The 23307-nt window shown below is 40.3% G+C and overlaps 1 protein-coding gene across 1 annotated transcript in view; it reads left to right on the top strand.

Annotated features, from left to right (window-relative positions):
• The window catches only part of LOC136872119 (uncharacterized), a 665288-nt gene that overhangs the window by 422277 nt on the left and 219704 nt on the right, over positions 1–23307 (top strand). The window contains exon 4 of the mRNA XM_068227340.1: positions 16748–16891. Within this exon, the coding sequence (XP_068083441.1) occupies positions 16748–16891 (144 nt within the window). The remainder of the gene's footprint in view (positions 1–16747; positions 16892–23307) is intronic.

Genomic DNA, 23307 nt, shown 5'->3' with positions numbered 1-23307 from the left:
CCTCCAAGAAATCAACAACGTGGTCATCATAAAAGATGGTGGAGCCTTTAGTACACTGGCAGTCAAGCACAAATACGCAGAGAAACCTAAGATGAAAACTGGCAGGTAGTGGTCCACAGAACCCGAGATGCAACACAGTGAATTCATGACGAGATTTTTGGAAGATAAGAAGGCAAAAACCACCAGGGCAACGAAAAAATTCAAACGTGCTATTTGAATGGGCATAACGAATAAACATATAATAATAATAATAATAATAATAATAATAATAATAATAAGAATAATAATAATAATAATAATAATAATAATAATAATAATAATAATAATAATAATAATAATAATAATAATGTGACTGGTATAATGTCCTACTAACTATTTTTATGGTTTCCGAAGACCCAGAGGTGCAGGAATTTTGTCTCACAGTAGATCTTTTATGTGCCGGTAAATATAAAGACGCGAGGCTGTCGTATTTTAGTGCCTTATAATACCAACGGGCTGATCCTGGATCGAATTTGCAAATTTGGAGAAGGCCACTGCTCTACCGTTTGAGCCACCCAGCTTGGCATTTTTCTAATTTTGTTCAAAAACTTCCATTTTTCTTACATTTCCCTTTAATCGTTTAAGAATAAGGAACGTACAAATGGGTTAATTTTTAATTCAGTCTGCTAGTCTGATACTGTCCTTGCTGGAATAGTATTAACAGAGATATATAAGAATTAATTCTCTGACTCACTATAAAGTTCGAATCCTTCATCCCATCACCGCAAATACTGTATTCCGTAAGTTGACGTGCTGTAACGTGAAGCAGTGACAAATAGGAAAAATATCAACTGAAGTTGTTCTGTCACAATTTATTTTGCTAAATTCTTGGTTGAAATAAAATATAGAGCAGTGGTTCAAACTTTACAAATAAAAAGACTACTTACTGTTTAAAAATGAGAATAATACTGGTGCTGCCGCCTAGACGTCTATTTAGGAGTTGCTGAAAGCATGAAACATGCTAAGCTTTTCTTAGCTCTACTTAGGAATCTTTCTTTGGAACTTTGTTAGCTAACTCGTGGCTGTGTAGCATCAATCACAGGAGATTAGATCCCGATAAGCCACTTTAAATGAGTATCGACAAATACTCCTTCGTTTGAGCGATTGAAGGCAAGATTATCACGACAGGGCAGAGCTGTTAAAATGTTCTTAATCCCCGATACATGTCAGTCAGCTAGTCGTCCAATCTATCAATCACTTCAGAGATCTCGCTAACCTCGGGCAGCCTCGTACAAGCCGGGATAATGTACGCGATAATTAGGCAGGATAGAAGGTTGGATGGAGGCAATGACCTTCATCCTTCACACTAGAGTGTGGATAGTTGTAGTTGTCGGTATTTGGTCTATCATTCCCTAGGTAAGTTTTATGCAGCTTGTCATGCTGCCATATCCTACATAAAAATACCTTTGAGTAACTATTCTGTCTCCCATTGACACTAATCCATTCGTAGATTTCACGTCTTGGTGTCTAACGACCATTACTACCATTTAAACTTCCAACTGAACAATACCTAGTGTCTCAAAAAGTGTCCTATAATTGTATCACTTCTTGTCACCTTTCCCCCTGAAACTTTCCCTTGATCAAATAAGTCAAGTATTAACCGAATCTACAATCCCACCTTTATAATATGCAAATATATCCCGTAATCTGTGCCTTTGCTGGCAGGACCTAGTGTTTACAGTGCACTATGTCTTCTGGTATGGGCTAGAGCAATTTTGTTACTTTCATTGATCTGTCTCAGCTTTATTCTTAGCTTTGACAAAATGAAAGTGACTGAGGTATGAGTAATGCTAGTAATGCCATTCCTTCTGTAGCCAGTCCCTGCTATGAATGGTGTGAAAATATTGCTCATAGGGTCAGTTGGTGCATGCATTTCAGTGGGCTTGGCAGACTGATGTGTAATAGCAACTTCTGGTTCGGTGAGCAAAGCAACGGGAAACTACCTCACTCCTCATTTCCCTAGTACGCCTCTTCAGTGATGCCTAGGCCATCTATGACAGCTGATGGTGGAACTGTTGAGGATCCAACCAGCCTTCGGGCTGAGGACTAAACATACATACACATCCCGTAATCTACTTATTTGTGCATTAGCCATTTATTTCCGTACAGTGACCCTCCCCACACTGAAGTCTTCTCTAAGATGCTTATAAAAAGTATGATCTGAGTATATAAAAACCGAAACCAAACCCTCTGGCGCAAAGGGCCATGGACTGCCAAGCGGCCGCTGCCCAGCCCGAAGGCCTATGTGTCGGCACGAAGAATCCTCTCGGCCGTTATTCTTGGCTTTCTAGACCGGGGCCGCCATCTCAGAGTCAGATAGCTTCACAATTGTAATCACGCAGGCTGAGTGTACCTCGAACCAGCCCTCAGATCCAGGTAAAAATCCCTGACCTGGCTGAGAATCGAACCTGGGTCCTCCGAGAAAGAGGCAAGCACGCTAGACGTAAATCGGGGGCAGGCACATGATCTGAGTATATACACTACATTTTTGAATAGACTCAAGCGAGCTCAAGGAGTCAGTACACAGCAGGAAATGCCAACGTTCACTGGAAAGCGCAGATAGCATAGAGCTGTGATGTGTACAGCGTAGAGATTTCCGGCAGAGGAAAAGAAACCTCGTATCATCGACAATGAGCGCACAGTGTACTTTCTCTCCTGCCCTCGACCCATCCGTGTAACTACTGAACCTCGAAACCGGAAGAAGAGCCTCCAATAAATGGAGGAATCAGTGTTTACATTTGGACCGGTGTGCAGATCCAGGACGATTTCAAGCCGTTCTATCAAACACGGAACACCTGTGCGTGGGGAACCCGGACGAAAAATACACCCACGGTTTCCCCTGTCTGTCGTAAGAAGCGAGTAAAAGGGGCGACCTAGCCGCTAAAATTGATTGCGGCTTTGGTACCAATAATTGTATACCTTGTGAATGGGAGAGTCTGAATACATCCACAGGTAATACGTGCCTGTCGTAGAAGGTGACTAAAAGGGTCCTGTGGCCATCGATCACCTGTTTTCCACTTATTTTCATGAGTTTTTGTTTTTGAAGACCGATTCAATATTTGATACATGTGCTCTTACGTGGGCGACTACGACTGTAAGCCCAGAAGATATCCGCAGCGCCATGTAGTCCGCCTGACAACCACACCCTCTGTACGCTTTGGGGTACATGTTATTGCGTGCAGTTTGAGGAAGTGAGTCCTAGTGCTCGCTATTGGGCATGTCGAAATTCGGACCACGGATAATTCCTTTTACGAACAGGTGAGTGGCTGCTTGGTTCGGCTACACAGGCCCCTGTTAGGATGTTTCCGGACATGCCTGGAAGTAAACGTCAAAAAAAAAAAAAAGTGATACTCCCACGTGGCGCGTCCCGGGTGGCGAATAGGGGTTTCCTAACCGGTTTGCCGGCGGACTTGAAGGAAAAAAAAACTTCTCGCGGATCAAACACACACCCCCTGCGGGTGAGGGGACGCACATGTATAACACACCCGCGGTATCCCCTGTCCGTCGTAAGAGGCGACTAAAACGGGCCCCAAGGACTCTCTACTTGGGAGTGTGGGTTGGCGACCACGGGGCCCTTAGCTGAGTCGTAGCATTTCTTCCACTTACTTCTGCCAGGCTCCTCACTTTCATCTATCCTGCCCGACCTCCCTTGGTCAACTCTTGTTATTTTCCGACCCCGACGGTATTAGAGCATTCGAGGCCTAGGGAGTCTTTAATTTTCACGCCCTTCGTGGCCCTTGCCTTTCTTCGTCCGTTACTTCATTTTTCGAAGTGACGGATCCCTTCTTTTCCTTGTTTTTTCTCTTTGTCTACCCCCTGTGGGTGGGGGGACACAGACGAAGAATACACCCACGGTATCCTCTGCTTATCGTAAGAGGAGACTAAAAGGGGCGTCCAAGGGATGGTTGGATCAGAACCATGAAACGACTTGTGATTAGTACCATCACGCGGGGAACACCATAGGTCGCCTGTACTTGCGAGTTAGGTGCTCAATAGTTTTGTGAGTCGTAGCAGTGTTCACTGTGGGTTTCCAGTACCTGTGATTACTACCACTAAATGCGGTACACCACGGGTCTGGGCGTTGCCTGTGGTATGAGCGACACCGTGGGTCTTCGTTGCCTATGTTTATTACCCACTGTGTGAGGTACACCACGGGAATACCGGAGCCCGTGATTAGTACACCTAGGTGGGGAACACTATGGGTTTGCGTTGCCTACGAATGGCGACATTATGTGAGAAACACCAGAGGTCTGCGTTACCTGTACGACGTACAATACTTGTCAGTAGTACCATAATGTTTGGAACACCGTCAGTTTACGCTACGTTTGATTAGTACCGCAACTTGAGAGATACTGTGGTTCTGCTTTGCCAGCGATAGGTCAAGGCCAACTAGATATACAGGCCATAAGGCTCCCCCTCCACTTCCGGCGCTACGTCACACGAATAGCCATCCGCTTCATTTTTCGCCAGTGACTTCTAGGCTGATATGAACCTCGCAGCAGTAAGGCTATCAGTGGTGTTGAATGACTTAAACTTGTGTGAACATTGTGAATGAAGCCCACGTCGTGTTGTGTACCTGGTTGTAGAAGGAACTATAGTTCAAAAGAGCCCAATATTTCAGTGTTTAAATTTCCTGCTGACTTGGTTCGGAAACAAAAGTGGATCTTAGCCATTCATCGAACAGAATTTGTCCCTTCAGCAAGCTCAGTTTTGTGCATAAAACACTTCGACGAACGTTTCGTAATTAGGGAGGATTCTGTTAAAAGACCTGATGGGTCTATTTTAACAGTAAAACGTAACCATTTAAAACTCTCAAACGACGCTATTCATACTAAGCTTGAAAATGTGCCTGCCTATCTGTCTAAAAATCTTTCAAGGCCGAGGAAACTCCTATTGAAAGACATGAAGAAATTGAAAAGCGGGAAGAAGAAAGAAAGAAAGCTGAGGAAGAAGATGACAGGATCAAGGACTTTGATGACGTTACTAAATGCAAATTAGATTTTGACAAAGTTTTTGTCAATTTCGACGGCCAAAGTCTATGTATTTTCAAAACATATATGACTGAGGAAAATATTCCGAAAATTGGTACTTCTTTAACATTAAACGAGGCTCTTGATTTTAAAGCCATAAAACATGGTATTTTCATGAATGAAAACCCTGATATACGTGCATTAGGTAACGGGGGCAAGATATTAAAATGGTCAAATTTAGAACGGATCTGAAACTTCCTGTTTAGTCTTGCTTGTGACTCAAATGTGACTGTCCACGACAAAATAGGAACTGTGAACAAAATAATCGATGAAATTGAAAGTGAAGTTGATGACTGTATCATTACTGATAAATTAGAATTTTGCAAGGAAAAGTTAAATTTAGCCTTTGCAAAGAATGTGTCTTACTCCTGTATACTAATAACATGGTTCGCTTCAATATTTTTCGCATTTCCTGGGGCGTATAAGAAGATAAGACAGTCAACGTTCCTTATAATGCTTCACCCTGTGTATTTGTAGTCTTTTACCTCAAAACTAGGCACGGGAAATTCGGGTATAGGTGATGCACATTGGAATAACTTGAAAAAGAAAGTAAAATTGTTAAATGGACACGAACGATTTTTAACTTGTTGTTGGATGAAGTCTATGTAAAACCTGAGCTTAACTATAAAGGGGGAAAGGTAGAGGGAGTTGCTTTTAGTAGTAAAAGTGGAGAAAATAACGCAACATTAGCTACAACTGTACAAACCTTTATGTTGTCATCCATTCTTAAAAAATATAAAGACGTTGTTGGTTTGTTTCCATGTAAGAACCTAACGTCACATTTCCTAGAAGAACTAACTTTGCAAGTCCTTAAAGTATTAACAGATATAGGTTATAAGGTAGTATGCATAATTTCTGATAATAACTGTGTTAATGTTTGAAAAGCTGTGCAAAAGCAATTTGCAAATCACTTTTCAAAATCCATTTGACGAAACACAAAAGATTTTTGTAATGTTCGATACTGTTCATTTATTTAAAAGCTTAAGAAATAACTGGCTTAATCAAGCCGATAACTTACAAACTTTCGTGTTTCCTGACTTTGACAACCCTGAGTCAGACAAAAAATGTTTTGCTAGTGTTGGTCACCTTAAACAGCTCCACAGAGGAGAAGAGAATGATGTAGTTAAGCTTGCTCCTGCCCTGAACCAAAAAGTGTTGTACCCAACTTCTTTAGTGCGACAAAATGTAAACCTTTGTTCTAAGCTCCTCGATGAGAAAAATGTCGCCGCTTTAAAACACTTTGATAAAATAAAAAATGGAGATGGTTTTAAAAGCACAGCTGTATTCTTAGAAATAATTCTTCAGTGGTGGAAGATTGTTAATGTTAAGCATGCTTTCAAAGGCGACAGATTGAACGACCCTCATTGTAACGCAATATTTTCAATTCATGACAACAATCTTTTATTTCTGCGCAAGTTTTTAGTATGGTTAATTAGGTGGGATAATCTGTCTGTTCAAGGGGAGATTACACAATAAACAGAGAGTCGTCATGGAAAACTTACTAATGAAACTCAAACAGCCTTAGTTCACACTACAAAAACTATTTTGGAGTTAGTAAATTTCTTGAAAACAAGTTTAGGATTCAAGTATGTATTGTTAGGGAAATTTCAAACTGACGAATTGGAAGCAAGATTTGGGCAGTACAGGGAAATGAGTGGTACCTGCTACCATATTTCAGTGAGGCAAATCCTTGAGTCAGAACGAAAATTGAAAGCCCTGACGGCAATAAATGCATACTCTGCTAAACATGCAGCCATCCCTATTAGTGATATTTCATTAAATAAGTATGTGGATTGCAAGAGCTCAGATTGTAAAAGCTTCAAACCAACAGACATTTCACATTTTGAAACTGTGGTAGTTGAGTTAAATGATGTTATTGTATCTGAAAACATTTTGTTAGGTCTAGTTTATATTGGTGGATATATTTGTAAAATAAATACGAAAAATTGTATATGTATTGCAAGATGTTTTATTGTTAAATAATGATAATGTAACGTCAGATGTGTTAAAGCCGGAGGACAATTTTTATTTCAATATAATTGACAGGGGAGCTTTGAAATATCGATAAGATTTTATTGTTAACATTTTGATGACACAGTTTAAATTATTTAGTGTACTTATAAAAGTTAAATTTGAATCGAGGTTTTTACATGGTAATTCTCAAAGAAACATTCTGATTTTGCTTGTCAACAAAGTTCTGGAAAATGAAAACGTCATGTTTGAAACATGCAGTGATTGTAGAAGTAGTTTTAAAGATTACGTTGACAAAATGTATATACGTCTTTTGTAATATATTATTGAATAACTATAGAAAAGTTATCGCAGACAAACTTGTGGCTAAGAAGAAGAAATCCTCAAGTAAGGATAGCCATAAATCGGCAAAGAAAAGGAAAATTGATAAACCGAAACCTTAAGAATTGTTAGATAAGTTTTAAGTTGAAGCCTAGTTTCTAAGAAAGGTTCCAGACTATTGTTGTGAATTGCTATCATGTATTGGCATAGTAACATTAAAACTATTTTTATATGTATTACGGGTTTTAATCTTTTGCATAAAAAAAGGGTTCCGTTACAAATGACAGATGTCAGCTTAATTTTACGTAAATAAATGTACATAAACTGTTCCGCTAGTTTTCCCCCGCATAAAACTCGTGTAGTGCACAAGCCTAAATAAAACCACAAATGAAGGCGTGTTCATTTATATCGTTAAGGTTCAATAAATTAATAATATCATGGAGACAGTGAGAGCGGACCGTATACTACCATGCTGAACGCCAGCCACTCGCGTGACGTCACGGTTCGAGCCTTGTGGCCTGTCTATCTAGTGCGGCCTTGGATAAGTGCCATTAGAGGGACCGATGACATACAAAATATATTGAACACCTTTAGACAAGCATCATCGATTCAGGATTGTGCTTTGGAAGGAGTCCCTTGGTCAGTGATATTGTTTCTGGGATTGTGACGCATTGCGCGTCTTATCCACTGATTGTTTCAAATTCATATTCATCAATTCATTCTTCATCATCACGTTTTGAATTCTGGTCAGTGGATGAATTTGGCACTTTTAAATTGCATTTCGTCTCATTTGATACCATAGGGGCCGATGACCTCAATGTTAGGCCCCTTTAAAGAACAAGCATCATCATCTAAACGTCAAAAGCCTGTCCAGGTTCGTCCGACACCCAAGTCGTCAATATCACTTGATTCCTTTCGTCGGTGAGTAGGTCGGCTGGGGGGGGGGGGGGCGGCAGCATCATGGAAACGAGCGCAACGTGAAAGTTCGGGTTGCTACCACAATCGATGGACAAGACTTCAAGGTGGTAAAATCGATCCTATTCAGTAAACATATTGAAGGTGTCTACGGCGAACTTGACGATCTTCAAAAATTGCCCAGTGGTAGTTAACTGCTCAAGACCGACACTACACACCAAGCTGACCATTTGCTGAAGTGGCACCACTACATCAGTGTGGAAGAGCACAAGACATTCCGTGGCACTTGGGATTATTTATACTTGATTTATTAGATGTCTTCTTTTCAAACTGACCTTTGTGTTATTTCATTCACTATACCGATACCTTACTCAGATTATCTGCATTGTGACTGATCAAATTTCTGTAGTACTCCGTTTTCGTTTACACGGTTAGATCACATAGCTTTTCCTATATTTCCTTACTGTTCTTTCACTTCCAATGTGTCTTTCTCTGTTTTAAATATTGTTGAAACAATCCGACTCTTGTGTGAACAGACTTCACCAAACCTTAATACGTTCCGTTCTTTTAGCCTTCCTTTGATTTCAGTGCTCACGAATTTATCAAGCTTAATAACTAAGTCATTAGTTAAGGTATCCCCCTAATTTGTTTGACTTAAATACTCTTTGATGTAAATGTGATATGTTTCAAAAGAGTTACGTCTAAAATTTGGTATATTACTAGGGACCGGGTCATTTTCAATATTGAGGTTTACTATTATAGGATAATGATCATAAATTTTAACTTGGTAGATGTATGCAGAATTTCGACATTTCTCAAACTACTTTTAATGAAAGCATGACAAATACAAGATTTTTTCGCAAGTTCATTTACGTTGCACTGAAACAGATAGATTTTATGGCGACGATGGGACAGGAAAGGGGTAGGAGTGAGAAGGAAACGACCGTGGCTTTCATTAACGTACAGTCAGGATCGAACCTGCCAAGTTGGGGTGCGTCTCAGCCACTCAGTATAAATTAGTTTAGAACCACCGATAAATATCTGCAACGTACGACCAAGTTACAATTTTAAAATGAAACCCTTGTCCCATTTCGCTACGGGCTCGGGTGTGAGGTGAGGTGAATCTGTCGTGGCGGGTTTTTATGACCGGATGCCCTTCCTGACGTCAACCCCATCAGAGGAGTTAATGAGAGGAAATGAATGACGTGATATATGATAGTGGGGAGAGGGTGAAACCCGGTGCCGGCACATAGCCTACTCCTGTCGAATAGCACCAAGGGGTCTGCTCAAGACTTAACGCTACGAACTTACTACGCTGGCGTAGCAGGGGGAGAGGTGATACTCCCACGTGGCGCGTCCCACGTGGCGCGTCCCACGTGGCGCGTCCCACGTGGCGCGTCCCACGTGGCGGATAGAGGGGTCCTAACCGGCTTGCCGGCGGACTTGAGGGAAATAAAATAACATCTCTCGCGGACCAAACACACAACCCCCTGTAGGTGGGGTACGCAGACGAAGAATACTCCCACGGTATCCCGTGCCTGTCGTAAGAGGCGACTAAAAGGGGCGACCAAGGGATGATTGTCTTGGAACCATGAAACTACTTGTGATTAGTACCACCATGCGGAGAACATCATGGGTCGCTTTTACTTGCGCGTAGTATTACCTTATTAGGTACCAAATAGGTTTGTGATTGTAGCACACAGGAGCACCGTGCGGCCGGCTTTTGCAGTACCTGTGGTTAGTACCACCATATGAGCAGGACCATGGAATGATAGCTACCATGGTTCTGCCTTGCCCTTGATTAGTACCCACTATATGAGAAACACCTGTCGTTAGTACACTTATGTGGTGAACACCATAGGTTTGCGTTACCTGTAAATGGCGCCGCAATGTGAGAAACACCATAGGTCTGTATTGTATGTCGAATTTCATAACCTGTGAGTAGTACCATACAGTATTGTGTGGAATACCGCGAGTCTGTGCTACTTTTGATTAGTACCACAATATGACAAATACCTTGGCTCTACTTTCCTAGTGATAAGTACCGTTATGAGGGGCCGATAACTTGGATTTTTGACCCCTTTAGACTGCAAGCATCATCGATTCATATCGTGCTATAGCAGCAGTCGCTTGATCGGTAATCCTATTGTTTTACGTCAGTTTCTCTGAATGTAAGGCATTGCGGGTCGCATCCACTGATTGTTTTAAATTCATGTCCATCCATTCATTCTCCGTCCTCACGTTTTGAACTCTGGTCAGTGGAGAATATTGGACTTTTAATTTGTCAATCCATTTCGTACCATTAGGGGCCGATGACCTCAATGCTAGGCCCTTCTAAACAACAAGCATCATCATCAACAACAAGTATCAACAAGGCTTAACGTCCCCATCCGACGGACGAATCACCACCAACAGCGTCATATGCCTAGAGGTTTGGAATGTAATCCAGGCTTTTGGAACGCAATGTAGTGATTAGAAATTGTATACCACCACCTCCCCTACGCTGCAGGCCAATATTCTGATGGTGAAAATTTTTTCGACCAACCTGACTCCAATCGGCTAACCTCGGTGTCAGACCGTTTAGACTTCAGCGCCTTAACGATCATGGCCGCCAGGTGGGCTATATAACGCTAAAAACTCATACTCTTGTACCAGAGGCAGTTAAAAGGAACGGTTTTAACAAAAACCTTCCAAATCATCTCATTAGTACAGGAACATGGAGCTGATGTACCCGTGCTTCGCTACGGAATTCTACATTGTATACAGAATTCTAGGTCAGGTAGTGTACACGTTGTGAGCAAGATTGAGCTCTTAACGTTACCCTAGAAACGCGATGGCGATGTCACCAAACATCTTTTCTCATCTGAAGACTGAGTTAGGGAATTTTCACTGTAATGGTAGACACGCTTGCATGCCATCAGTCACAATAAGTCTTCAGAAAGACTGTCTTACTGGTTTTCCCAACTGAAATGAACAAACATTACAGTGACGTCAGTAGGAATGGCACAATTAAAAGCAATGCCTTCATATGAAATACTCGATCAATCACAAACCACACATTTTCTCAATTTTAACGAACAGGTCTAAGCTACCGATATTACAGTCCAAAGTTTCAGAGCTGGGATGACCAAGCCGCAGACAGCCGTGATCCGTGAACACTTTTCGTATTTTTTTCGATGGGGAGGAGGTCGAATAGTGGAGACTCCTAGGGCAAAAATCATGCCCTTTTACTAATCTATTTCCTAGTAGTACACGATGAGTCGGTAAATATCAATTCACTACACTAGCGGCGGAAAAATCTATCTGACTTGGAGGCAAATTTCTCCTCCAAGCCTTCTTCACTGCTAAAAGTGAGGAGGAAGAAGCTTAAGAAACGGCTCTTTACAGGGTTGAATTTTGAGTCATTTAGTGAATTGTGGTGCTGTAATTTGGAATAGGCCTAAATAGTTATTCTAGACCAGGCCATACTACTACTACTACTACTACTAAGTGAGCCTCTGCCTTAAGTAGGAACACTGCTCATTCAACGCAGCGCGTCAGAGTAGGGGTCGAACAGCTGGAATACTATGGTGAGCCGGTGTGTTACGTACCAGCTGTATCAGAAAATATATGAACCAGAAACATGGCATGCTAAAGAAGAAATTTTTCTAACTCACCGGCTATTTTCCGCCAGTATTCACTCAGGCTATTATACTCGGTACGCAGTAGTAATCCCATCTATTGGAGTTGAGAGGCAGCATAAGAGATAAAGAACACCGCCACTAACAATGGTCAATGTAATGTTATTGGTCATCAATGTTATGCGCTTTCGATATTGAAGGCCTTCACATTTAGTTTTCTTCCGACTCTGAAATACCACTCGTATCATAGTCAGTAGTAAAACTGAATAAAATATACATGGTCGGAATTTGTATTCTCTGTAACATTTGCAATAGGACCAATAACATGGGTATTTAAAAATTAAATTTTAGGCGCCCTTCCTAAACTACAATGTAATCCAGTTTGAATAAAATTGTTTATAGCTTAGACTACAGTTTCTTATTCGCCGTCTCTATATACCGATTTTCATTAAATTCTGTTAACCCATTTACTCGTAGCTCGGCGTTGATATGGTCTTAGCAACAAAAATACTAATTCATGAATATCTGTGTTATCATAGCCGGCACGGTAAACTGGATAAGACATCAATGGTCGGAAATTTAATTCTATATGACTTTCGTTATGTAGTGTTTATCGATACGACCACTAATAATAATATAAATATTTGAGAATTAAATTTTAGGCCTTCCACCAAAGTACCATTTCAAGCAGTGTGAATAAAATGTATAGCCTAGATTTTAGTGGCTCATTCTCCGACTTTGCATACAAATTTTCAATGACATAGGACCACTAATAACTTGAATATTTAAGAATACAATTTTGGCCTTCCCCTAAACTACCATTTCACTCAGTGTGAATACAATTATTTATAGCCAAGATTGTAGCGACTTATTCCTCGACTTTGCATACCGATTTCTATTAAATTCTCTCCAGCCGTTTTCTAGTGATGCGTGTACAGACAGACAGACAGACAGACAGACAGACAGACAGACAGACAGACAGACAGACAGACAGACAGACAGACAGACAGACAGACAGAAATTACGGAAAAGTAAAAATTGCATTTCCTTGTTACTGTGGACATGACCGATACAGAAATACCATTCTTTTCAAATTCTGAGCAATGTACAGACAAAACTCTTATTTTATATATATACCAGCTGTACTACCCGGCGTAGCCCGGTTGGTAGAGGATGTTTACTTTTAAGATTAGTATCACCAGTTAGTTATGTTAAAGTGAATTTTTATAGAATTCCTTTCTGGGATATGGATTTTTACCATCTATTATATAGTTTTATGTTATTAAATGTGTTTGATTTCAAGTTTTAAATGATTTCATTTTTGAGTAAAATTTTATCCTTGTGGAAGTTCGAATTGATTGGGAAGTATTTGATCCTTTCAAAACGATAATAGTGTAAGTGATAACTTCATGTATTTATCAGTCACGGTATAGATATGATCTACACGATTTCAACTGTCATTGAGACTCTCACCAATCAGCCTTGAGACCCCGTGGATTCAACACTAATCTCGGTCACTTTATACTATTCACTACGAAACCCCTTTCAGTGTAACGTCCCAATTGAGGCTGAACGTCGACTTAAACGATATTCAGGGAGCTTTTTCTATTATTTTTAAATTTTTGACGGTTATTTTTACATTCATTTTCACCCCTTCTCAATCTCCATACCAATTGCGGTGAATTATGACTTATCCATCCAGACCGTCACAGTTCAACTCAGCGAACTCGTAAACATTAATATCAGTCATTTTAGTTTATTTTTATATTTCACCACCTCCACGAGGAGTGCTACTGGTGTTTTACCCAATAGTATTTTTTTCAGATAGTAAGTCGTATGTGTACCAATTTTGTATGAGGGCTATGTTGGAAGAAACATACACAGAACGACGCCCGGAGTATCATTATTCGTCTCACTACTCCACACTATTTTCGATTATGTTTACATCTCAGCCCTTCCCACTCCACCCCTAGCGTGCTAGCTCTCCCGCACCTCCTCGCAGTTTGTCTCACGATAGTAAGTCATAAGGATACCAAATTTGGCTGAAATCTCTCCCGTTGTCCACAAAACTATGGATTCAACACCAATATCGGTCGTTTTTAGTTATAATTATTTCGCCCCCTTCCCTAGGGCTTCTAGGGGTGTCTTGCCCCCGCAGTATATTTCACAGGTAGTAGATGATATATGTACCAAGTTTAGTTGACACCTATGCTGGAACATGCATACAAACACCCAAAATCTCCGTCATTCGCACATTTTCTTTTCTTCACCCCTTCTCACAACCCTGCTTACTGGGGCTCAACTTGGACTTAAACGACATCCGGAGTGTCACTATTCATTTCAGCTATCCCGAAAAGTATGGATTCGACTTATATTTTCTATTACTATAATTATTATATCTCACTCCCGCCTCGCCCCCCCCCCCACTAAGGGTGCTGAATATGATCTTTAAAAAATCCGGAGTGTCACTATTCATCTCAGCGACCCCGATAACTATGGATTCGATACTTTTCCGACTATTTTTATATCTCTCTCACCTTGTCCCTCACCCCAAAGGGTGGTGAACTTGGACTTTAAAAATTTCGGAGCGTCACTATACATTTCAGGGACCCCGAAAATTGTGGATTTGGCACTATTACCGATTATTTTTATATCTCATTACCCCCACGCCCCCACCCCAAAGGGTGATGCACTTGGACTTTCAAAAATTCCGGAGTGTCACTATTCATCTCAGCGACCACAAACTATGGATTCAACTTCTATTTTCTATTATTAATATGTTTATATCTCACTCCCCCTTGCCCCTCCAGCTAAGGGTGCTGAATATGGACTTTAAAAAATCCCGAGTGTCACTATCCATCTCAGAGACCCCTTAAACTATGGATTCGACACTATTTCCGATTATTTTTATATATCATTCCCCCCTCGTCCCTACCTCCCCAAAGGGTGATGAACTTGGACTTCGACAAATTACGGAGTATAACTATTCATCTTCAGCCACCCTGAAATTGATGAATTGGGCTCTATTTCCTGTCCTTCTTCTTCTTCTTATTATTATTATTATTACTTCTCACTCCCTCTCGCTCCCTCCCCGAAGGGGACTGAAATTGGACTTTAAAATCCGGAGTGTCACTATTTATCTCTGCGAACACGAAAACTATGAATTCAACACTATTTTTTATTATTTTTTAACTCGTCTCCAAGGCCCCCCCTTTAAAGGTGCTTGTGGTGTCTTTCCCCACACGAGGTTTTTTCCCTGATACTAAGTCATAAGTGTACCAAGTTTGGTTGAAATCGCTCGAGTGGTATAGGAGGAGATGCAATACATACATACCTACATACCCACCTATAGACCTATAGATTATATATACTCGCCTTTGCTCGTTGGGAACCCCCAGTTGCTCTTCGTTAGGAGGGGGGTGATAACTCTTGTTATTCCTTTGTTGATATTCTTCATTTTTAACAGTTTCTTAAATATTTGACACGTCTAATACACAGCTACATTCTTCAAAATGGGCAGACCTATCAATGTTGGTACTATGACATGACAGTACATCTCTATCACGGCATGTAGGGTTGCTATTTCAAAATAATAGGCATAAGAATGCGCCTCATATCAAGAAAGGTACTTTGTAAGTCAATGCGGCGTGTTTTCATCCTCCTATATACAGCAAATATTATCCTCATCACGACGCGCAGGTTGCCTACGGGAGTCAAATCACAAGACCTGCACGTGGCGAGCCGAACATGTCCTCGGGCACTCCCGGCACTTAAATCCAAACGCTATTTCATTTAGCGGACTATCATGGTATAGCGTAAGCTGCTGTCGCCTAGCGACAATCTGTCCATCAAGTCGATCCAATCTTGGTGCGGCTTTGCAATTTAATAAAATTACATAAAATTACTCATAATAATAAAACTGCCTTACCGATTTCGTTAAAACCATCTCATAATCCCTTTCAGATGTAATAAGGACAAATTGTGAAAATTTCAGCGAAATCGGTCCAGTAGTTTTTGAGTCTATTAACGTTAAATATACCAACATACAATTTTATATAAATAGATAGATTTCAAGATGAAATAAAATGAAATCACTAAATGACCGTTCCAATAATCGCAGGAGAAGGCTTACCCTAGCCCGCAATACATTCTGTACTTAGCCGGTCGCTGAGTGACGAACACTTTCATTAAATCTGTTATATGCGATTTTCATTCTTAGTAATTCGATTGCGTGCAGCCATGTTTGACTGCTGCCTGTCAAGCCAGAGAGGGGTTCTCGGATCGTCGCCAGTTTTTAAATATAATCAACAATCGTTCCTAATAATAACAAGTTAGATGCTGCCATGGTAAAACAGTTGACGTACGCTTTCTATATGGCCATTAATAAAGCGCAGCGACAAACTCTTGAATAAGTGTCTACTTACTCGAACCACTATCTCAGGCAAGGCGTTTGATATGCACCGATGTTCGAAGCTCAGTGAATATTGTATGGAAGGAATGAATCAGTTATTATGTATCGGTATTAGATGGAAAGGGCAGGCCAAACAATATGACTACAACAACCATTTCAGGACGAATTATCTGACCTATTTATAATGAATGCTACGGAGAAGCGCGGGACGAGTAGAATTATAAAAATGTTTAAATGATATGTCTATAAAAACAATTCAGAAATTATGGTATAAATTGCCATGTCTACAATCTATGGCATGTTTGCAATCTTTGCAACTCTAATTCATGCATCCTATTCACACTCATTTTAGACTGGAAGTGCTTATAAGATGTCGTTGGCAGGATACTTTATATTTTGTTTTAAATTTAGCGTCATTTACACATTTGTGTTTGTTTCAGTTGTGAAGGTGGCTTCCTGCAGCTGGTGGACGGCCTGGAGCCCACTCCACGACCCACTGGCTCCCAGATATGCGGTAGTAACGAGAGATACGCCCCACCTGTAGTGCTCTTTGCTGACAGAGGTTCTGCAAATTTGCTCTTTCAGTGAGTATCACAGAATTACACTGCTCTGAAAAGATTTCATGTCATACCCTTTCGTAAAATACTTTTAAGCTCTGTTCTATTCCTTTCGTTATTTTATCCATAATAATAATTGATACGGGATTTCCGTGGTTCACAAAGTGATAACAAGTGCCTGGGTTCAATGGCTGCACATGGAATTAACTAGAACAGAACTTAATACAAGAAATTTGGAAATTTAATTTCTTTCCTTTTGTTAAAATCGAAAGACAGAAAATCTGAATAAATAAGAAACAAATTAAGCAGGTTATGAATTAGCTCGTCAGCGAAAACAATATCAGGGACTTAAAAGTCCGAAAATCAAGAACAAAATCTTGAGATAATTACCAGGCAGTTAATTTGCATAGAAAAGAGCATTATTGCTCTTGATCGGTACAATATTTTACAAGAACACGATTTTCACCAGGACGGTTCACTACTAAGGAATCTGAGCTCCGAAATTCCATATTCTAGCCTCGCAGAGGTAGTCAAAGGACACAGAAATGTATGCTAGGAAACACATTGGACGACCTCACTTTAGAGTATTCATCAGTTACTCCACAATTACAAACCTAAAGGGAACCAAGACGCAGAAACAGTTACATAATTTACACGGGGCGTAATTGCCCATACTACATGGCCTTAATGGAAAAAGAAAATGGTTGCACACAACCAGTCATAGACAAAATGCAAAGAAGCGAAACACCTGCACTGCTTATAGAAATTGTTAAAACCCTGAGTGGGCCTAGAGCCTAATCCTATACTATGAAGTGTGAATAAAGGAGAATATTTTAGGCCGAGACAAGATTTACGAAATGTTGAAGTTTTAAAAACCTTACACACCCATGCAAGGTTGAAAGGGAAACAACAGAGGGCCATGACTCTCTGTTCCCTTACATTACATATTTCACAGTAGGGAATAAAACCAGAGTCCTCAAACTTGCCAACATTTCTACATTGACACCATCAGTTCACAAAATTACATTAGAAGAAAAGAGGTTAAAACCTTCTCCTCAAACTACCCTCAGGAGTCTAGGTAAATTCTGCCATTACCTTGTGCCGCTGGATCTTCCTCGCGCAGAGCACGCCCCTGCCTCCCTTAGGTCAAGTCGCACTCCAAAGGACTGGATAAATTCAGCCAAGACTGCATAAAGTGCCCTGCATTTATGGTACCGTAAGCAATTAGGAGAGTGCAAAAGTGGACCTTAGGGAATGGCGTTCGGTTTCCAACCGCAAAGACCTCTGTTGTGCACATTTGTCAGATGCGTACACTTCATTCTCACCTTCAGCGTTATTTAGCGAATGTCGCTCTTCTCGTAGTCGACACTTACCGATTTCTTGGGCTCTTTTTCGATAGCAGTCAACATGCCTCTTCATCCGTTATATGAGGGACAGTGGTCTTTTTTATCGTGTGTAGTAATGTCCATTGTATTAGTGTATTTATGTTACCTACGCTTTTATCTCATTGACTCTATTTTAGTTCGTGTTTGCGTATTTTAATATGTTATTTTAACTTCTAACTTGAATCATATATATCTCTGTACTTCAAGGCTATGCTTTATTCCATTGTAACCTATATTTCCTATAATTTTATTGAAATATAAGGCATTGCTACTTAGATCCTCTGATTGTTTTAACTCTCTTGGTGCCAGGCGGTAGTACGAGCAGCCGCCCTTTAAATTGCCAGAGCCGATCTGGTCGGCCTTTAAAAATCCAGTCGGAAGTTGCCAGAGCTGATTACATCGGCCGGCTTAAAATTCTGTGATATACATAATTTTGAGGCAACCTATAGTGACGTGCATACTTTTGTTACAACTTGTAGCAAACGGGCTACACGTTATTGTGTGCCTGGCCTTGCTTTGGCAGTTCTAAGAGGGCATTATACCTTTCACAAGAGTCGTTTCCTGTGTTTACAAATACCGCTAACCGGTCAGTAAGCGATTGCTCCTTGCAGTGAGTGGATTTGTGACTGGAAAATAGCATGTTTTTCACGTGATATTTTTTCAGCAGGTATTGATGACAATAAATTAATGCAGTATTTGGAACAATGCGAAGGTAGCGCGGATGATTTATCGGATAGCGATAGGGAATTTAGTTTAGAGAGTAGCGACGAAATTATACCGGACACGTCAGCGGAATCACCGCAGCTAAATAAGAGACGTTTCATTGCTTCTAACGGCACTAAATGAATATGGTGGTAGATGAAACTAGTGTAAACGAATATGATGATGATGTCTCTGGAGAACATTTTGTGGAAATTTGTCCCAATTAACCCGATAACATTCCTCAACCTCCTGTCTATTTCAACGAAGTTCTTGGACCTAAACATGCCCTGCCGTCTGTTTCACCGCCCATATCATAATTGAATTTACTTTTCACTTACACTCTGCAAAACCTTATAGTCACATTTAGTCCTCTATCATTACCTAAATGCCGGTCTCCGCGGGCCAAGTGTAGCGTGTCTGCCTCTCACCCGGAGGTCATGGGTTCGATTACCCCCCCCCCAGGTCAAGAATTTTCGCCTGGTCCTGAGGGTTGGTTCGAGGTTCACTCAATCTAAGTGACCCTAAGTGATTGCACTTGAGAAGATATCTGAGGGTGAGAGGGCGACCCCGGTCTGGACAACCAAGAATAATTACTGAGAGGACCCGTCTCACTGACCATTATTCACCTCTTAAACTGCAGGTACCGAACTGAGCAGCGGTCGCTTAGTAGGTCAAAGCAAATCACGGCTTTAGTGCCATACATTTCTTAATTTCGTAAATTCTATTGTATTGTAAAATTATTTTTCTAATATATACTACAAACGAAAACGAGAAAATATTTTTTTCTGAAAAACTGTAATATCAACTATTATTTTTCACTTATTTAACAATTCAGAATTATTTTTATGCTGTGTTGTCCGCACGTAGAAAATTTGTTGTCAGTATTTGCCAAACATCGATACATACACGCGAATTTTATCGCTGAGTAAAATTGTCTTGTTTTTACTAGTGACATATGTTTGAATTTTTTATTTTTTACGTTTTTATTTTTCTCGTTCAAATTAGTTATTCTATAGAATTATATTTATAAATACATTATACATAATTACGTATATGCTTTTGTATCGTAAATTACTTTTCAAAATAGATATTGAGAGAGAAATTGCGAAAATATTTTTTTCTTCCTAAAAATAAACGTTATCGACAACTATAAATCAATAATAAAACGTTTCTGACTCTTTATATCACTCGAAACCAGTTTCGTATTCTACGTAGTCGATATGTAGAAAATTTCATGTCGGTATTCGCTATACACCGGTAGATATACGCGAATTTTAAAATACATGTATTTCCACTGAAAACGGCCTGGCACTTTACAGTAGTAGAGTGGAGAGGGAGCTCTGGCCTCTTCCAGCTGATGGGGAGCGGCCGACCAGATCGGCTCTTGGCTCCAAGAGGGTTAATCTCATAAGCATCTTTCATCATAATTTATTTCAAATTGTAGTCGGTGGATATAATTTGAAATTTGAATGATCTTGTCCGGTTGTTCCATCACGTACCATTAGGGGCCGATGACCTAGCTCCTAGGCCCCTTTAAAAAACAAACATCATCATCATCAAACCTACCGGCACGAGGCTGACGTACTCGAACACCTTCAGATAACACCGGAGTGAGCCAGGTTCGAGCCTGCCAAGTTAGGATCAGAAGGCCAGCGCCTCAACCGTCTAAGCCACTCAGACCAGCGAACCCATTCCTCTATTGTTAGAGACATCCAGAATACCCCTACACTTTGTTTTATAACAACCCGTTAATGAGTAACTGAGAAAACATATTTTAACCTCGAGAATATCTCTTCACTGACAGAGAGAGGCGAACAATGAGTTAGGAACTGAGTGGAATTCTGAGCCAACAAACACCTTGTTCTCGCATCATACACGTAGTTCTGAGATCTCACTTTTAATGGTGTACCACTTAAAGGCGCCAGTACTAGAGTTTCTTGCTGATTATGGTGTTACGTAACCACATTCAGCGATTTTTATTGGTTGATAATTTCTATACACGTCTACTCTCTTCTTTCTGAAAATATTCAACTTCGATCAACAATTGAACGGCAACCAACAGGTTCCAACACCACCATGTCATTATAAAACGCATTTTTATCGATTTTTTTTCAATGTTCTTCACTTTTACAAAGGGGCAGAAAAGGTAGTCTTAGCATAAAACTCTGATACAATAGAAGAGGTTTTAATATTATAATGACCGGGCGAGTTGGCCGTGCGCGCAGAGGCGCGCGGCTGTGAGCTTGCATCCGGGAGATAGTAGGTTCGAATCCCACTATCGGCAGCCCTGAAGATGGTTTTCCGTGGTTTCCCATTTTCACACCAGGCAAATGCTGGGGCTGTACCTTAATTAAGGCCACGGCCGCTTCCTTCCAACTCCTAGGCCTTTCCCATCCCATCGTCGCCATAAGACCTATCTGTGTCGGTGCGACGTAAAGCCCCTAGCATAATAATAATAATATTATAATGTCGTCGCCATATCACTATTAAACAAATTGGTGGAAACTACGAATCCGAGAACCGAATTTGAGGGTAGGAGGGGTAAAAGAGGTTTATACTGGTGGGTTATGGGAGTTCCAAAAAATAGGGGATGGATAGGTTGAGAAAATAAGGATAGATGTATTTTATGTGGGGGGGATGGTCGGACCAGCATATATTTACTCAATGTAGTGCGCTAGAGGAGATGATAAAGAAAGTGTTGAATAAGAAAGAGACAAAAAAAGTAGAAAAGGGTTATAAGGTGACGTCATGTCTGTGCAGAGAATGGGAAAGAGTAACAAATGTATCAAAATATTTAAATTTGGTTAGAGCTAGATTTTTAAAGAAATTAAGGGAATAATAGGTAGAATGGTGTTTCAGAGGAATGGGAGGAAACATGTAGACGAAACTGTTAGATTATATATAATGTAAATATAATAAGAGGAGATCTGAATATACTGGAAAAGAATGTATTATAAAAAGAAAATTGTAGATATTGAAGGAAGATTGTATTACGTTGTCGTATGTGTTATGTTTCAGTTAATGTACTGAGAAAAAGAAGGGATTGTAGGGACGAGGATGAGTTGATAAATGTGTTATAGGATAGATAATCTAAACGTAATAGAAGAAGACTGTAAATATGAGTAAACGATTCTAATAAGTGATGAGTAGGTAATTGCTAGATAAATTGAGGAAGGAAAACCTTGTGATAAAGAAATTAGATAGACGAAGGTAGAGGACCTGTAAATAAGATGGTATAATAATTGAATTGGTAATGTAAAGAAATTTGCAATTAGTGAGTGGTTTTTTAGACTTAGAGACGTAAATAAGATGAAAGAACTGTGAGGAGTAAGGGAACTGTAGAACTGTTGGCAAGTTTGGTGTTGTTAAAAATGTGTAAAAGATTAACTCTAGGGCACAGTGGATGAAAATAAGCAAGCAGTGTGTAAACTACAGTGGGTAAGTTACAATAAGGTAGATGCACAGGTGTATTGAAATTGGTAATGTAAAGAAATGTGCAATTAGTTAGTTGTTTTAAGACTATGAGACGTAAATAAGATGAAAGATCGGTGAGGAATAAGAAAACTGTAGAACTGTTGACAAGTTCAGTGTTGTTAAAAGGTGTTTAAAATATTAGCTCTGGGACATAGTGTTGAAAATAAGCAAGCGGCGTGTAAACTATAGTGGATAAGTTACAATAAGGTAGATGAACAGGTGTAAGTGAGAAAGAGAGATGGAAAGATTTGGAAATGGGAGGAGGGTATAAGAGGTTGAAGGATGGGGTGTGACAGACCCATCCCAAGGTGAAAAGAATAAGCATGTCCGCACATGGAGATACTGGAGAGACAAAGATGGGAGCAGGCAATGTATATGTAAGACGACTCGGATTAGCAGGCGGGACAGTAGATAAGAGCGTGACGGGTCGCATGATAGACTGGTTTCCGCTTCTGTGATTCGTCACGCAAAGAATGGGAGGGAAGCACATTGCCACATCTGACCCATGTATGTGGCTGATAGTGGTGTCATGGGCGGAAGGGGCTCTCTCCTTACCAGGGGATACCGCGAACAGCCAGTTGTCTCTTTTTTCCTTTCCTGTTAGTTAGTTGTAGGTAGTAGAATAAGAATTAGCACATTAGAGTTGATGTAGTTAAGTAGTTTTAAGTGATACATAGTACCTCACTCCTCATCTTGCTTAGTACGCCTCATTTTGGTGCTGCCATTGGTTTTTGGGGTTTCCTTATAACCGCGTAACCTTTGGTGGTGCTATTTGAGGATCAAACCAGCCTCTGGGCTGATGACTTAACAGACACAGGCATAGTAGATATTGTTTGTTTATTTTTTCTGTGTGTTTCGCTGTCTTTATTGCCTGTAGGCCGA

This window comes from Anabrus simplex, chromosome 4, assembly GCF_040414725.1.
Source record: "Anabrus simplex isolate iqAnaSimp1 chromosome 4, ASM4041472v1, whole genome shotgun sequence".
NCBI lineage: Eukaryota > Metazoa > Arthropoda > Insecta > Orthoptera > Tettigoniidae > Anabrus > Anabrus simplex.
Note: the sequence above shows the minus strand (reverse complement) of the source record. Positions and strands in the feature narration are given on the sequence as shown.